The sequence below is a fragment of the Microtus ochrogaster genome, chromosome 16 (assembly GCF_000317375.1).
Source record: "Microtus ochrogaster isolate Prairie Vole_2 chromosome 16, MicOch1.0, whole genome shotgun sequence".
In the NCBI taxonomy this organism is placed as follows: domain Eukaryota; kingdom Metazoa; phylum Chordata; class Mammalia; order Rodentia; family Cricetidae; genus Microtus; species Microtus ochrogaster.
Genome location: NC_022018.1, coordinates 8,571,480 through 8,589,045, shown reverse-complemented (window position 1 = coordinate 8,589,045; position 17,566 = coordinate 8,571,480). Strand labels below are relative to the sequence as shown.

The window sequence follows — 17,566 nt, the reverse complement described above, 5'->3', positions numbered from 1 at the left end:
CCCCGCCAGCCCAAAGACTGACCACCCAAACCCGAGTCTAGGGAGTCGGGATGACATTCCCCCCCCCCCCAGGGTAGGGGAGCAGGGAGGATCTTACCTGCGGAAAGGTAAGAGAAGCCCGGAGCGTGTAGTAGCGGCGGATAAATATTCATTAGGAAGTGTAAATCCTTTCAAAAGGCTCTGCGCTCGCACTCTCGCTATCTCTCTCTCTCCCTCCCTCTGTCCTCCAGGAAGGATCTCCCCTCCACAAGCTATCTCATACCCCCCCCCCTTCCTGCGAAATACCGGGTGGATCCTGGGCTAGCTAACCTGTTGGGAAGCCTGAACTGCCGCAGCGCCTCTAGAGCTAGCTGTTTGCTTTCGCTCTTGGGGCGCGCGTTCCCCCATCCTCTCCCCTCCCTCCTTTCGCCCAGCCCCTCACCCCTCCTAAATTACTACATCATTAGCTTTATTTGGGGGGAAGTAACGGAGCAGCCAGACGCACCTCTCCACAGAAGGGGGAATAGTTGATGCCCTGCGATGCAACCCCATCTCCATCTCCACTTCATTCTCGCCCATCATCTGCACATCTTCATCCAGTCTTGCGTCTTCCTGCCCTCTTTTTCATCTGCACCTCCATCCTGTGTCAACACAACTCCCTCTCTAGCTCTCCCACCCCACCGCCACTAATCCAAATAACAGATTGGGTTGGGAGTGAGGTGGCAAGGTCCAAAGATCCAGTGTGTAGAGGTTAGAACTCCTCCCTGCCATGGGTATAGGGTGGTTAATCGGGATCTCCTTTTCCTGCATAGGGTTTTCCTTCTGACCCTGCAAGAGAAAAAAAAAATAGCTTGGACGGTTGAAACAGATCTTTGGAGTGAGCATTAAGAACTTCGGCTTTACATATCTGGTGGGGGGGGGGGCGCTGGCCCTTTTACTCGGCCATAAAAACTGCCTGGGGGCAGGGGGAGGAGGTGAGGTGAAGATAAGTAACCTCACTCAATGTAAGCACGTAGGAAAAACTCACAGGCCCACGGTAGAATTATATGCTACCTGAAGTTAATCGCAAGTCAGCTTCAATCACAGAAAAATCACGTCTAGAAGATTCCTTGAAGCCGCTTCCAATCTCAAGAGAACACGTGCGCAACACCCTTCACGGTGCACTCCCCATGTTTGCTCTCTTGCAGGCAGGTGAGAACACCAGCCGCCCAGGCCCTAGAGAGAAGTCAGTGGAGGAACATATCGCTTAGGTTGTTTAGAAACCAGTGATCATTGCTTTCATTACTCTGGCCTCTGCAGTCCAGGCCCTTAGGTCCCTCTAGGGACCCTGAAAAGTGGCTTGGTTCCTGGTGCCTAGGGGAGAAAGTGACTCTAGCTCTGGCCCTCCTGCTGGGCGCTTAAAGTTAGGGTGAGGGCTAGAGGAGGAGCCCAGGGGGCGGGCCCTTATAGTTTTCAGACCTAAGTGGTGCTCTTCGGGGCTGTCTGGAAGGAGAGTTTCGCCCCATAACTCTAAGAGGGTTTGTTTGGAAGCTCCCTGACGTGAACTATAAAGCTTCTGCTCTCTCCAGGGCGACTCAGGACGAAAGTAGCTAGGATGCCTGCCGGCTAGCGTCTAAAGAATCAAGACATCACCCCGCCTCTCGGGTTTTTGTTTGTTTTTTGGCTGTTCGGAGCTACGGTCTACCAGGGGAGGTTCTAGAGGCTGACCGCACCCTTCCTGAATCCTTGTTGTGGGATGGCAGAGGGTTGCTTCATCTTGAAAAAGGTTACTACTTATTTGGATAGAGGAAGGTGTAAAAAAAAAAAAAAGCCTAGAGTCCCCAGGACTGGGAAACGTAGCAACCATACACCCCACCGAGTGTCAGGAACCTATCCTGGTCCACCTCCTGTCCCCAACACAGATCTCTGGAGTCATGCAGTCATCTGGAATTCAAGAAGGTATTTGCTCTGTGATTGTGTGAGAACACACTTCAGGAGGATTAAAAGAACCCTAACAACAGAACTGGGGGAATAAAGAAGGGGCTGCATGCATGGATCGAATGCATGGGTACACACCCAGCTGTCCAGATGCAGACAAAAGCTACAGTGCCCACATGGAGTGACCCCAGTCAGGCACCCAGGCACACGTGGACAGGAGGCCAAGGAGAGTAAACTCAGCTAGAATGCAGTACTTCCTGCAGGAGGTGTGTTAGCCCTGGAGGAAGAAACTTGGTTGAATCTTTTGGAAGTAACGTTTCAGGCCACATTCTGAAGAAAGAGCCAAGGAATCACCTCCCAGCCTTCGGACTCGCCCACCTGCTCTGTTGGGGAAACCCAAAAGAGGGACAGATTCCTTTTGACTCAGTTCCTCCAGTGGGTTGTTGTCTTTTTCACCCTTTGCCCGGGAGATTGTGCTCTGGAGTAGGGCTTGGGTAGAAGGCACAGTCAGCCTTCACTAGATGACAAGGGACTCTCAGTTTCCAATGGGAACATTCAGTTCAAAAGAAGCTCAAAATGTGGAAAAGCCCTGGTTGCTCCCCCCCCTCGTGCCTTGCTTTTCTCTGAAAAGAACTGAAGAGAACTATAGCCTTCCCCAATCCCAAACATATAAAAAATCTGCAAAGAATGTGCTAGTGTGATCTAAATTATTTATTTAACTGATTTTCTTTTATGGGATATTGAGACATTTCCACCACTGCTCCTCCATTCCAAGCAGAGACTGAGGTCCTGGCCGGACTGTGAGTCTACCAATGGGGTTTCCCACAGTGGTTTTGGGGGGAGGGAGGTAAACTTAGTGAGTGTGCTGACTTGTTTTCACCTCCTTTGCCTGTTGACTCCTGAGGAACAGTCCTGGACCATACCGCCCCAGTTCCCTATAGAAGAGGCAGGGACTGCTCCAAGCAGTGGTGTCTTTCCTCATACTGCATTTTCCAACTTGCTCTCTTAAGCTCCTTTTCTGAGCCCCCTCCCAAGAGAGAAGTGGGAGGAAAGTCTTGGACCATTTCTTTAAAAGGACAGCAAGGAAGGGGGGGGGGAGAGGAAGGGAGTGTGTGTGTACGCTGGGGTGCTTGCTTCTGGGCCAACAATCCCAATAACCACTCTCCAAAAAGCAAATGAGAGTACCTGTTGTAAAGAAGAAATGACCCCCAAACACTGCGGCAGGAAACATTGCAGGGGATGTAACTAACTGTTCCCTGAAGAGACAGAGAGCTGTGACTAGGGGAGACTTTCTTCCCCTTTGTGAGCAGTTCTTTCACTTTTCCAAGACCCACTTAGTCCCTGACCATTTTAGTGAATTTGTTCTTGTTTGCATTTTGGACAATAAATTGTGGAAATCATCCCAGAGTCCATGGAATCTTAATCGTCGTCAGCAGAGCAGTTCTTCAAAGCTCTTTTCTCCAGATCATTTTTCTCTCTCTCATGCCCGCATTTGAATCACCTGCTGGTGCACCTCAGTGAGAGACTGGGACCAAAAGAGAGAAACGAACAAGAAAGCATCACCTCTCAGATCCAAAGTGTAACTTGTCTTCCTTCTAGCTAAGATTCAGAGCACAAAGAAATGAATTGGTTGTCTTCGGACATTCTCTTCCTCTTTGGGTACTTTGCAGCCCTTCTCACCAGGAACCACAGCATGTTGGAACTGGAAGTGTTTGCTCTGATTTTCCAGTCTTACAAACATTTTCAAACTCTGATTTAAAAACTTGTTTATGTTGCTTTAGCTGCAAGAGGGTAGCATTCACCTCTCAAGCAAAGATCCACTGTTTTTTCCAAACCCCGAAGACTCAACAGACTTCGCGGGACATTGTTTATTTTTCTTTTTTTTTTTTTTTTACCCCTTTTCCTTCTGCCTAGAACACAGAACTAGGAGTGAAACTTCGGAGGTTTGTACCCTCTGCTTGCACCGACAACTGTTAAGTTCTTGAGCAGCGCTCAATTCTCTTAACATGTCAATGCATAAATGCACATGTATGTATGTGTTCCTGTCGGGTTGCCCACACTGTCTCAACAAACTCTAGCTGCCTAGATGAAGCAAACCATTTCCGTTGCTCAGGGCAAAGGGCTAAACGCCCTTGTGGGTCTAAAGTTGGCAGGAGATACCACCGGTTGGGTGCATGTGCGCGTGTATGATATGACAGTCATTCCTTCAACAATAAATTAAAATAACCAGATACCCCTTTAATCCTTTCCAAAACAGTGTCAATGCTCTAGAGATACTGTCTCACCTCCCAAGGTGTCTTCACTCCCAGAGGGCCGGGCCCTCTGCTGCAGCCCAGCACTGGGCTCAGAGAGGAGGTACTCCAACGGAAAAAATCCCATACATTTTTAACTACAGTGATTACTAAATTAATAGCAGGCACCAAGACAGATGTCAAAACGTCTTGAAAATGTTTATCTGTGAATAATTGAGAAGGTAGTGGGACGCATTATCTGATTGTGTAATGAAATATGTATGAGGAACAGCTGTTTGCAGCAGCCCCTTCCCGCTGCCGCCTTAACCAGGGTCCTTCTCTTGCAAGCAGGAGTCTTGGGGGAAGTTGCTCGCCCACTTTCTTCCACTTGGGAGTTCACTCGCCTTTTCCCTGGATGCTAGGTACTGCTGTGGCTGTTAGTCAACCTCAGAATCGCCTGGTTCTCTGACGGAGGGTATCTACACCGTTTCCCCCCAGTCTTGAGCGGTTGGTGTTCGTGGAGAGGTGCGGCTTCGTTGTCTGCTGCTCTGGCCACCGCGCCTTCCGGCCTGGTTGCCCGTTGGGTCTCCGTGAATGCCAGAGAGCAGACGATGGAGCAGCCAAGGCGGCAGCGATGGCCCGGAGCCCTCGGAGCACCTGGCGTGGGCTGACCGAGCTACGCGACCGGGTCAGGGTAAAGGCTCCGGAGCCCCGCGACTCAGCGGGGCGGGTCTGGGGTCACTGCGGGGTGACCGGGCTGGGGATCTGGCTTTGTTTCCCTCTCTAGCCACACTGCACACTTCCTTCCAGCCCCAGCCAGCCTCCAAGCCGCTGAGCCTTGGCCCTGTTTGTTTTTCCAGCCCGGAGCCCTTCACCCTCGAAGCTGCGTCAACCGCCCCAGGCCGTGGCTCGGTTCAGGCCGCAGTCTAGCCTCCGCCTTGCCGCGCCGCGAGTTCTGGCCCCGCAGGAAGCAGAGGGCACAGGAGGGCTCCGGGATCTTGCGGGAGCCAGAGGGCACAAGGGACTAAAGAAGGGGAGGTGGCCGGGGAGCGGTTGAGGGCTTCAGAGGGTTGTGGAGGCCCAAGATCTGGGCTCAGAGGGGCGCGTGTAACTTGAGTGGCGGCTCCTGGGTTTGGGACACGGGCAAGGAGTAGGGACAACGGTGAGGTTAACAGATGGACTCCATGTAGGATCCTATTAAGCTTGGGCCTTGAATGTCACGTCAGTCATATGTACAAACTCAGTGACATCCTGTAGGTATACTCTCCCCCCTCACTTTTTGCTGGATGCTTCCCAAGGTAGTGGAGCCTTGTCCCTGGCGCGGCGCTTCCTGTCTGCCCCAGTCGGGGGACACCCCCCCACCCCAGGCCTGCCTGCGGTGTCCACTTGTATAGTCCTCTGGCCTTTGGCCTTTCCCATTTTTGGAAGCCTAGAGTCTCCTCCCTGGCGTTCCAGAAGCCTCTAGCCGCAAATGCCCTGCCAGAACCACCGTTCCTGACCGCTCGCGGAACGAGGATCCGACTACGTGTACCGCGGCATCCCAACACCCCGCATCTTCGCGTCTTCGCAGACTCTCCGCGTACTCGCGGGGGGGGGGGGGATGAGCTCGGGCGTTATTTCTCAAGCATCGCCCATTTTACCTAATCCCTTATGTTTTTATTTTAATCCTACACATTACAGTTAATCTGTAATGATACTGCTTCGGATGAACCTGTTGCATACGAGGCACTGCAATTTGTAACCTTGGAAACTGTTTTAAATAAAGATTATAACAGGGGAGTCAATTGTGTTTATTCTTTGCGCAGGGGGGTGCGGAGAGGATTCGGCAGCTCCTCGGCCACGAGGGCTGAGTTTCTTAAGAAGGGAGAGAAGACTGCAGGGCAGAGGAGAGGGGTTTGAGGGGCGGAAGAGCGGCCTGAGTCTGCTCTAGCGGCTCCACTCCCACGCCTTGGTATCTTTGGAATTCTGGGGAGAGTGGAGTGGTAGGGCTTACAAACTGCACAAAACTCGGCGAACTTGAGCCCCTGTCTACCCCGATTTTGCATTCAACCCGGCCCTGCACACTCGGAATTCTGAACCGGCCAAGGGCAGAGAAGGGGGCGCATTGCAGCTCATGGTTTCTTCTATTAAATAAACCCACAGCCGCAGCAGCAACAACAAAACTGCGGCCACGGGGAAGCAAAATCAAACATAATTTCTTTTATTTATCTATTGCTTTTATATCATTAAAATATTTTTGGTCCCGCTGTATAAAATAGCATCCACTCTGATTATCACCTGCCATATCGGCTGTATTCAGCAGAGCAAAATTAACAATTAGCGGGAAAAAAAAGCCCATCTTATATACTGTATCTGTCAAGATATGTTACAATTTCCATTAACAAAAAAACATTATTCTTGTTGAAGAAGCTATGAAGTATATCTTTCATGAGCTCTTTATTAGTAATCATGGTTGTCAAAAAGAATTAGATATGTACAGATTGTAGCTGCAAAGGAAATATTAGATGCACAGAATAAGATGTACAGTGGGATTGAGGCATAACTATTTTTCTTTTTAAAATGAAATTTTTACTGAGATAAAAAAAAACCTGAGCTATTAAGCTTCCTTAAAAGATGCTTTGTTGGTTTAATTATACTGTAGTTATTTTATAAATATGTTTCAAAGGAAGCTTGCCATATTGCATGTCAATGAGGGCTGTAAAGAAAAGCTCGCAAAAGCTAATGCATACCAAATACCAAATTTTCGTCATTAGCATTTCTATTTATTACAAACTAAAGGAACCTATTAGCAGATGAGAATTTCTATTTAGCTAGCATTACAATGTTTGGCCATTAAAATAAAAAGGGCAAAGTATATACATTATTTTTTTCCCTTGGGACTATACATTCTGTTTGCCTAGAAGCTCCCAGGGAGACTGGGAGATATTTCTGATTGGGGAACAGAATTCTACAGTGGGAATAGGCCAGAGGGCCCACAACCCCTATTTTTGGTTATGGAGCTTAATGCTATTCATTTGGAGCAAGAGCAGAGCAGGGCTGAAACCTTGCACCACGCTGAGATCTGCGTGGTAACCACAGCCCTTGAGGGGTCTTTTGTCTTTAATTTGTGTCATGAGCATATGCAAATCATTAATTGTTTCTCCTCCAGGCGAGAGAATGGATAGTGATGGTAATACTGCTTTTGTTTGGATATTAAACTTTCCTTCAATGCTCCCTAGACTTTGGTACTTCTCTCAATGTAGATTTTCTTGGTAGGAAACCCCACTACTTCTGCTGCATAATAATTCTAGAAATGCTCACTTACAGATTTGTGCCATTTCAAAAGCAGACAGTTTTTGAGTACGCAGGGCAATTCTGCTCTCTGGAAGGAGAGGGGATGCACGTGAGCAGCTGAATGAAGAGGAGAATCTTTCCAACCAGTCCGATTTTTAAAAGCTCCAAAGATCATCATTTTTTTTAAAAAAAAAATCTCCTAATTGGGCAGGAAAATAAGTACATTTGACAAAACTGAAATGAAACATTCAAAATAAGAGGACTGTTTTGAATCCTGTTAGGTAAAGTTTGTTATTATTGTTTTTGCTTTTGTTTTTAAGTAAACACAGTAATAGTTGTTCAAGCCTTTCAGAGGCCCCAGTTATCAGGTTATCAAGGGAGGTAAATCATGGTTTCTTTTGCATTACAATTCAGCTTGGGCACAAAGTCTTCTGCTTGCTGCAGAGACTCATTCCATTAAAAAGAGTGACAATTTGCATGAAGACGTCTCTCTGAAAAACAACAGGTATCAGAAGGAGAGAAGGGACTTCCCAAGTCCTGGAATCAAAATGAAGAGTGAACGAAAGGAACACATTATCAAAAGCAGCCATTATTTTTTGTAAACCCCTTATAACACCGTTATTACCAGTAGAGAAACCAGCGGTGTGTGGTTGGTGAGGTGGCCATCCTTCCCCGGTGACCCCTACAGAAGCAGAGCCTACAGAAGCAGTGAAAGTCGCTTGCTGTGTTGAGGAAACATGGTTGCTTTGATGCCAGGAGACCCCAAACCAAAGGAAACCCTCTCATCTCTTTACCTCATTCTCTCTACACGAGAAATCAGTCCCTAGGTCTCTAAAGCGTACTTGATGCAGAGGTTGGAGAACTGGCTTTGTGAGTACCGAAGTGACTAGGAAGGATGGCACTGGACAGCAAAGGCCAGAGCTACACAACAGCTTAGCTAGTTCAGTCCTCACCCCAACCCACACCCACACCCAACTTCACTTCCTGATTCCTTCCCTACTACTACCTGAATAATCCAAATGGCTCCCTTATGCTTCTCCCCCAACGAATTTTCCTATTCTAGGCCGAATGTAAATGTCACCAACAGCCGAGAAGACTGTTTTCCATATATTTAAACCCAAATGGCTTAAATCTCAGTGTGTGTGGAAGATAACCCAGTTTAGGTAGCCTTAAATCCCATTTCAAAGAGCTGATTAGGAGAGACCAAGGCAGTGATGGAGAGATAGACTAGCTTCTTCTTCAGAGCACAGACAAGTACAGCGGAGGACAGCAGGTGTCCCGCCAGGAACAAGCAGGAGTCTAATCCGGGAAGAGGTGATGTTTGAACTGGACATTAGAGGTTTAGTAGGAGTCTAAATGGTACGAAGTACCATATAGAAAGAAGCTGGTATCCAGTTAAGCCATACTATCACATCTGACCTAAGGAGGGAAACCGAGTGTTTATTCAAACAATTGAGTAAATGATTTAATGGCAAAACAAAAACAAAAGCCTTAGAAATACTTTTGAATATTTTGCCCTGGGTTGGCCTGCCTGTTCTTTTAGCCTAATATTCTCTTACCTCTCTCCCACGTTCTAAGGTCGATGTCCCATTCCTTTCTCTGGAGGCCACCCTGGAAGGTCAGCATGAGATTGCTGCTGATGTCTGCAGCTGATGAGTCCTGTTTGCTGCAGTCATACAGGGAATGCATGCCCTTGTCCAAGTCCTCTATGGGTGGACATCCTCACCCTCGCTGCCGGGCCTGTTTCCCTCACTGCAAGTTTTAGGAGTTTTGCATTTTGAACACCCTCCCTCACAAGGTACCAATTTGCTTGAAACGTCTCAATGCAAAGCGGCTAATGGGTTAGTTAGGTTTGTAGAAAAGGAACCCAGGAACCCAGTCTTTGGAAATGGCCTCTAGATGAAATTCAAGGAAAGCTGGGCCAACAACTGAGCACAGATAAAGCTTTAAACTCAAAGTAGCTCTGTTTTTTGTCACCTGAGAGACAGAGATGATACTTATCTGTTTTGGTTCCGTAAGCACACAAACAATTATGAAGATTGACTTTTTTTTTTTTTTTAACCTAGCTCTCGTCACCAGCAATGGCAGGATTTGGATGACAGTAACAATTAGGAACATTTTTCCCCTCTTCTAGATATAGATGCTTATTAGTTTGAACTCTAAGATATAAATTCACTCTGACTGTAGTGGTATATACTTGTAATTCTCGTGCCTGGGAGATAGAAGCAGGAGGGTGAGCAGTTCAAGGTCAACCTTGGCTACCTAGCAAGTTCAAGGCTAGCCTTACGTCTGTCTTACGTAAGTCTACGCCTTAAAAAAGAAAAATACAAATTGAAAAATTGGAAGTAGAAAAATGAGTAATCTGGGCAAGAAGAAAAATATCTACGCTTCTCCAGATTTCCCTTCAGAATGTGTTTCTATGCTACAGTGGGTCTTTGAATCTGACACATGAACCCCACTCTGGGACACAGCAGGCACTGCCTCTTCAGAGAAGCATTTTACTGGGGTGAAGTGGATCCCAGATTGTACAGTGAATCCTGCTCTAGGCAGGATATCCCGTCTACCGTTCCTCTTTGTACCACCTCCATTTGGATGTTACCTTCACCCCCATAGACCTCTCTTCCCCTCACCCCGTCTCCCCTTCCTTCTCCTCCCCCATTCTTCCCTTTTCCCTAAACAAGCCTCTCTTTCTTCCCAAACTAAGCATGAAAGTCAACAAGTTGAGAGCCATTCAATTTCAATAATTTAAACAGATGTCTTTTGAGCTTCCTGGACCGAAGCAAAAGCCCTTCCATAGGAAGCACCTAATTCAAAGGGAACAGCAGGGTTATGAAGAGCTCTGCACCACCTGGGAAAGAAGCAGCAGCCCAGCCACTCCTACACATACCAACCATCAGGGTTCATCCAAGGGAAGCTGCTCTCCCCGGAGCCCATCTCTTCCCGGTTATAAACTGTGTTCAGAGTATGTGGTCAGAATGTGGTCTGTAACCGTGTGAGGAGGGAAGTCATCCATTGCCGCATTCAGCAAGAGTCCAGGAAGGGCTCTGTTCCACTGCATTCTCCAACGCCCGACCAACTGACCTCAGTGTGTGTGGGCACAGAGCAGGCATGTGTATGTGTGTGGCATATTTACAAAGTCAGCCAATTCAGGCTAGTCTGGGAGTCTTGGTACAAAGGAGGAAGTATTGGATGACCTTGTGCAGAGGAGTTGAGAGGAAGGAGGAGTCTGCAGAGATTAGGGAAGGAAGAGGGCCTGTGACTTCATTCTAATGAGTCCTATTTCTCTGGAGAGTTGTTCTGAGAACGCAGTCTTCTTTCTTTCCAGTTACTTCCTTGCAGTGATCTGTGGAGAAGCCCGAAGTTGAGGAGGAAGAAACGGACCTGTGGGCCCAAGCAGAATCCTGAAGGTAACGTACACCCACCTTCCAGAAATCCCAAGTCACACAAGGACTAAGTATCGGCCAATCATCAGGAGTGAAACAGAAACTGATGCCGTCACTCAAATTCTTTTTCTGTATGAGCGACAGAAAAGCTGGATGGGCCAAGAGCGGTTGATACCCAGACATCCCTTGATAATGAGAGCCGTATTCCTGAGAGGTCTCACCTGTTACCTCCTTCAGCCACCTGGATCACACTGGGAGGGGAGCTAGATTAGAAGGGGATGGGCTTCTGAGAATCTGCAAAAGCAGCATGCTGGACAGAAGAACCCAGAAAAACCTGTCTCAGAGACAGCTCCTCTGTCCACATGCAAAAGGAAGGCACCCACGGGGCTGAAAGGGCTCTTACGTCTTGTCCACCAGTCACAGCCCCGGTGTCCTCAGAAGGTCTCCAGCCCTCCGCAGCAATCTAGACATGTGTCGGGATGGTTGAAAAGCCCATTCTATCAAGTTGAACAACTTTCTGGTGTAACCTCTGAGAGGCCTGATTGTTTATTCATGCGGAAGCAAGACGCCCAGTTCATTTGGCCTGTTTTGCGACTCTTTGTTGGTTTGGGGTGTGTTATGGTAGCTGCAAATGGCTTCTCAAGTGGCATTTGCTGACATTCAGTGGAGTCCATTTATCAGCATCCACCAGCTCACCTCCATACATGCAATCCATTTTGCTTTGTTCTTCCGAGCAACCTCCTTCCCGACACCAGTGCCCTGAAAATGATAAATGGCAAGGTGGCGTCTTTCCCAAGCTGCACTCAAATGTCACTGTGAAAAATCTTTAATGGACTAAGTGTAGCTTTTCACGTTACAACTTGTCAGGTACTGAGAAATTCTAGAGTTTCTCCTTAATCCACAAGTCATTGGAACCACACATCTGCAGGCAGAGACTAATTATAAGTTGTACCAGTCAGACTGGGCAAGCAGAGACCGAGGGGAAAACATTTGGTATCAGTTAATTCTTTATTACTATCATTACTATTATTATTATTATTCTCATTCCATTTTTTTGCTACTCCTTTTTCTACTTAGAGAATGTGCCAGGTATGAGCAATCTGTTACTCTAATGAACTGAGTGACAGCCCCCAGCTCTCCACGCATGCTCACAATCTCCACATACATTCAAGCTTTCTCCAGAATACTTTTCTTCTTTTCCTCCAAGACTCAAAATCACCTAGACTTCTCCCCTCTGAATCTGAATCCTATTCCATGAGGGCTGGTCAGAATGCAGCAGTGGAGAGGTATCTGCGATATGTCAGCCTACTCATCCCTCATCAGAGGGTGTGGCCGTATGGACATCGCGTAGAGCCTAGAGACTCGCATCACCAAAGAATAAGCCTGCATTTTCCTCCTCTGTTGCACACTTGGCCATCACCATGTCTCTTTCAGTATGGTGACCTATGGACTTCCACTGAGTCTTGCACAGGGTTTGCTCGCTCTGGTTTTACCTCAGTGAATGGACTCAGTTCACTGGCTTTCTCCACGGACAGTCAGCCTTGTCTATTGGCCATTTCAGTGTTTTGGCTCCTGCTCCCCAATTCATGTGTTGAAACCTCATCACCAATGTGATAGTGTTAGGGGATGGGTTTTTCTGGGTTGCTATTGGGTCGTTCAGGTGTACTCTTGTTTTTTTTTGTTTTTTGTTTTTTGTTTTTTTTTCGACAGGGTTTTTCTGTGGCTTTGGAGCCTGTCCTGAAACTAGCTCTGTAGTCCAGGGTATACTCTTATGAGGAAGCTACCAAGAGGCATCTTGCCCTTCCACCAGGTAAACTAGGAAGCACGACCTTACCAGCATGGACTGCTGATGTCTTGGTCTTCCATTTTCTAACTTCTAGAACTCTTTAGAATACGATTCTGTTGTTTATAAACTATCCAGCTTACATTTTATTTTATTTTTATTTTTTTGAGGAAAGGTCTCATGAAGACCAGATAGGCTCCAAACTTGCCGTGTAGCCAAGGGTGACCTTCAGTTTCTGATCTTCCTACTTTTACCTCTTTATCGCCCAGTAGAATTGCAAGTATAGTATATGCCCAGTGCTGGGGACTGAACCCCGGGTGTTGTGCATGTTAGGTAAATGTTCTACTGACTGAACTTAGTTTCTGATATTCTGTTATAGTGGCCGGAATAGATAATGACATAACCATAGATGGAAGAATTGACTGATTTGCACATGTCTATATGTATTCTAATGAATGTACCATAATCAATTAATATTGATTCTGTAGTTGAGTTTAGAGGTCAAAGAGTGGAGAAGGGAGATTCTGAACCCAAGAAAAAGAATAATATTACTAGAAACTGTACCTGCCATGGGCTAGATGCTACAGACAGAAGATATTACCAGTCTCTGTCTGGTTGTATGCCCCCTTTCCCCTCTGGGCCTCCCTCCACCCCATCTCTTGATGTGAGTTATTGTCTCCTCTGTCTTTAGCCCTTTGGGACCCCTCTAACAAGTACAGAACATTGGTCACATAGAGTCTTAGCACCCAAATAGTTTTAACTGTCTGAAATCCACAGACCCTGCCACTTCCATAGTGCTGCTGCACCCGAAAAAAAAACAAAACAAACAAACAAACAGAAAAGGCTTTGTTTCTTCTTGTTTTGTCTGTTTTTAGTTCCTTCTGAAGTGCAGTTCTCCAGAACTGGTCTCGGCCTTTTACCTCAGCTCACACACCGATTGGAATGAAGAAAGAAAGCTGTGCCCTCAGCGGCCAGGCCAGGCCTAGCAGGGCAGAGCAAGTCCCCACACATATTAAACACCTGTGGCCGCAAGCGCAGACGGTAGAGAGCCAAGGCTAGCCCCATGAGGGGGGGTTCTAGACCAGATAGTGTCAAGCCCAGTAATGTCTGGAGCCATAGCTCCTAGAAGGCCAGGACAGCAGGGGGTGGTGGTGCACATTTTTAATCCCAGCACTTGAGAGACAGAGGCAGGTGGATCTCTGTGAGTCTAAGGCCAGCCTGGTCTACAGAGTGAGTTCCAGGACAGGTTCCAAAGCTACAGAGAAACCCTGTTTAGGAAAAAAACCAAATAAATAGACAAAAAGAAGGCCAAGTCATCACAGAGGAAAGAACTTCAGTGTCTTCACAGTTTCGACAGGGCAGAAAATCAAACCAGGTGTCTGAAAGGGTGAGATCCTCTATGAGAACCCACTAAAAAGCAAAGTGCAGGTCAGGGTGACTTTATTTATTTATTTATTTTTATTTGAAGTGCTGTGAGTTGAACCTAGGGTTTCACACATGCTAGACAAGGGATCATACTCAGGAGTGATTTTTCTTTCTTCCTTTCTTTAAGGGATGGGCATGGGACAGAAGTAGGGGTGGAGGCAGGGTCTCACCATGTAGCCTGAGTGACCTGAAATTCTCTATGTAAATTAGGATGGCCTAGAGTTCATAGAGATTCACTTGCTTCTGTTTCCTGAGCGTTGCTTTTAAAGGCATGTGCCATCACACCCGGTGCCTAGGGGTGATTTTAAAGGCAACGGTTATATCTTTGTTTACCTGGCTGCTTTATTATTTGGCCTATAAGGTGTTTGGGATATACAGGTTAAAAGATAAGCACTGAGCATGGTGGCACTCTGCTTTAATCCCTTTCTCTCTAGTACACAGAGAAACCCTGTCTCAAAAAACAAACAAAACGAAACAGAAAGATAGAAGATGTTCACATAAAACTTTCATTATTGGTTGCTTTTTTTTCTCCCCATGATCTCTGCAAAATTAGTCTAAACAAGCAACCAGCACCACCACCCAGATCAATAAGAACCTGTTGTCCCTCTATTGATGAGGTTAGGCTTTGTCAAGGGTAAGACCCTAGATGAGATCTCTGAGATGCCTTCTGGGTGTGGGTGTGTGTCTGTGGTGTTTGTTTGAGAGTGTAAAGTGTGTGTACACTCAGCTGAGCTGAAGGAAGGGCCTGGAGCAGAAGTGAGTGAAACATTTTTTTGTATACAACAAAATGCAAGGATGCCCAACATTTCGTTTCTCTCCCTGACAAATCCACCTTCATCTGTAATTGCAGGGCGCATGTAATAATTCATGAGCTTGCTTTTCAGACTTTCTCAAATATTCCAGAAGTCCTTCCTTTGATTTAATTGTTTCAAAGCACAGGCGAGTGTTGTAGGGTATTTGTACACTGTGTAAAGATACATTGCTCTAATTGGTATAGTTAATGACCAATAGCTAGGCAGGAGGTATAGTTGGGTCTTCCCGGCAGAGAAAGAACTCGGGGAAGAAGAAGGTGTGTCACCAGCCAGACTCAGAAGAAGCAGCATGGGTAGTGTGGAGAGATGAGGTGATGAGTCACGTGACAGAACACAGATTAAAATAAATGGGTTAATTTAAGTTATGGGATCTAGTGGGACAAACCCAAACTAAGGTCGAGCTTTCATAATTAGAAAGTCTCCATGTTGTCATTTGTGAGCTGCCTGGCAGGACAGGAAGGACTGGCCACATTTAGCACTCAATGTGGGGTACATACACAGAGCCCGCTGCTCCCAGTGGACAGAGGTGAGCCCATGCACTACTCTGCAGCAGAAGACTAGGTAGAAATGCCCGCCACAGCATGGACACAGCAGCTTCCCAGAACTGGGGCAGTTAGGTGCAGCTGGGATGATTAGTCGGACCTGAAGGAGGCAAAGCCAGCCACCAGCTCCATCAAAGCCACATGGCAGACAGCCTAGCCAAAGAGTTTAGGATTTGTCTCACATGGTCACACTGTAGGTGCTTAGTAAAGTCAGGTCCAGAGCAAAGAAATCTCAAAACAGATACAATATGTGTGAGTAGGTTTAGGTGCTGAAGCAAAGAAAGAAAATGGGTATAGTCAGTCATACAAAAAAATGTTTAAAAATAATAACGTCTTTAAATAAAAAATAAAGTAATGTAGAAAAGAATAAGTCATGTTATGATGGGAAATATACAAGGTGTTGGTGTAGGAGGTCCTTCTGTCTATGCGTTGCTTTCATTGGTTGAATAAAGAAACTGCTTGGCCTGATAGAGCAGAACTTAGGTAGGCGGAGGAGACAGAACTGAATTCTGGGAGGAAGAAAGCAGAGGGAGAGAGCGCCATGGTGCAAGGTCAGACATGCTAAATCTTTCCCGGTAAGCCATGACCTCGTGGTGAACACAGATTAATAGCAATGGGTTAAATCAAGATGTTAGCCAGTAGGAGGCTAGAGCTATTGGCCAAGCAGTGTTTTAATTAATACAGTTTCTGTGTGATTATTTCTGGTGTGAGCTAGCCAGGCAGCCGGAACAAAGGGCCACCCTTCTTGTGCAACAAAGTGTCTGGGTCTTATATGGTGCTTTTTTGGCTTTGAATTTTAAAATGCTAACAAACAAAAAACAATAGTGCTGAGAGACATTGGATTCTGGAAACTGCTAAATCAAACCAGCCTCTCTCTCTGTGTGTGTGTGTGTGTGTGTGTGTGTGTGTGTGTGTGTGTGTGTATTATTTATTTATTTATTTATTTATTTTTTTGTTTTTCGAAACAGGGTTTCTCTGTAGCTTTAGACCCTGTCCTGGAACTCCCTTTGTAGATCAGGCTGGCCTCAAACTCACAGAGATCCGCCTGCCTCTGCCTCCTGAGTGCTGGGATTAAAGGTGTGCGCCACCACCGCCCGGCTCAGCCTATATATTTTAAGAATGTCTTGCCAGGTGGTGGGGGCACATGCCTGTAATCCCAGCACTCATGAGACAGAGACTGGTGGATTTCTGTGAGTTTGAGGCCAGCCTAGTATACAAGAGCTAGTTCCAGGATAGGCTCCAAAGCTTCAGAAAAACCCTGTCTTGAAAAAACAAAAACAAAATCAAAACAAAACAAAAAGAAGAGAATGTCTTAACTTCAAAATGGAAGTCAGAAAATATGTTACATTGGGTAAGACGTTTTGCTTTTGTTTCCACAGGAAACGGAAAGCTATGGATTCCTTCAAAGTTAATGGAGATCAGATTCGACAGGGAGAGACCTCCTGAGGATCTTGGCTATAGAAAAAGCCAAGAAAGACTACAGGACATGTGACATATATGCAGATCCCTCGACATGGGAACAGCTCTAAGACTGATGAGACATGATAAATCTTGTTGACTACAGAGTCCTCACGACTTATTGTTACATGCCAGCCTTTCACATAGCATGGATTGAGGCCTGGCTATAGAGTCCAAACAAATATAAAGTTCACAGATGCCATTTACCTGCTCAAACATAAAACAACAACAACGAATCTTTCACTGACCTCTGCCTATTGCATATCCCATTCTTGTGAACCAGATACCAATGGAGTCAGGTAGCCCAAGTGACCTAGTCTCTCAGAATGACTCTGTTGCTGTTTCCTCAAAATTCAGCATCCAGCACAATTTCAAAACTGCTGAGATAGTTCAGCCTCACAGATTATCTAGCTAAGACTTGAGATAAGTTCTACACTTTCCCATCACACAGAGACTAAACATAAACTAGTACAACTAGCTCTCCCAGGACTTGATCATTATCCCAATTTTCTCAGGGTCTCCTAAAGATGCTGTTTCCCCTAGACAACAGGAAGCAGTCTAGAGAACACGATGCCCACATTTCCAAGAGGTGGGGGGAGGTTTTTCTGTCATTTGTGGGTTATGGATGTTTGTCATCATTTGGGGAAGGGTTGATTATAAGTTGTTATTGGTCATGGTCAGAGAAAAAACTGAACAAAGGAGGTTAGATCTCCAGGGATCTCTTTCTGAAGGACAAAGGGGGGTATAGTATAGAAATGATGAG

General features: G+C 46.3%; 1 protein-coding gene and 1 long non-coding RNA gene across 6 annotated transcripts in view; one reads left to right on the top strand and one right to left on the bottom strand.

The window, feature by feature from the left end:
• Six3 (SIX homeobox 3) overlaps window positions 1–848 on the bottom strand; it is a 12,299-nt gene extending 11,451 nt beyond the window's left edge. Inside the window, exon 1 of one of the 3 annotated variants that reach the window (XM_026783061.1) lies at window positions 485–848. In XM_026783061.1, the coding sequence (XP_026638862.1) occupies window positions 485–548 (64 nt within the window). In that variant the 5' untranslated portion in view covers window positions 549–848. Of the gene's footprint in view, window positions 1–97; window positions 456–484 lie in introns of those variants that run through there. The other 2 variants (XM_013348971.2, XM_005354698.3) reach the window with 2 other exon arrangements.
• The window catches only part of LOC113456820, a 21,968-nt gene extending 4,669 nt beyond the window's left edge, over window positions 1–17,299 (top strand). Inside the window, exons 3-5 of one of the 3 annotated variants that reach the window (XR_003377556.1) lie at window positions 8,979–9,198; window positions 10,726–10,807; window positions 16,725–17,299. This is a non-coding gene — a long non-coding RNA (uncharacterized LOC113456820). Of the gene's footprint in view, window positions 1–4,549; window positions 5,898–8,978; window positions 9,199–10,725; window positions 10,808–16,724 lie in introns of those variants that run through there. The other 2 variants (XR_003377555.1, XR_003377554.1) reach the window with 2 other exon arrangements.
• The last annotated feature ends 267 nt before the right edge of the window (window positions 17,300–17,566 follow it).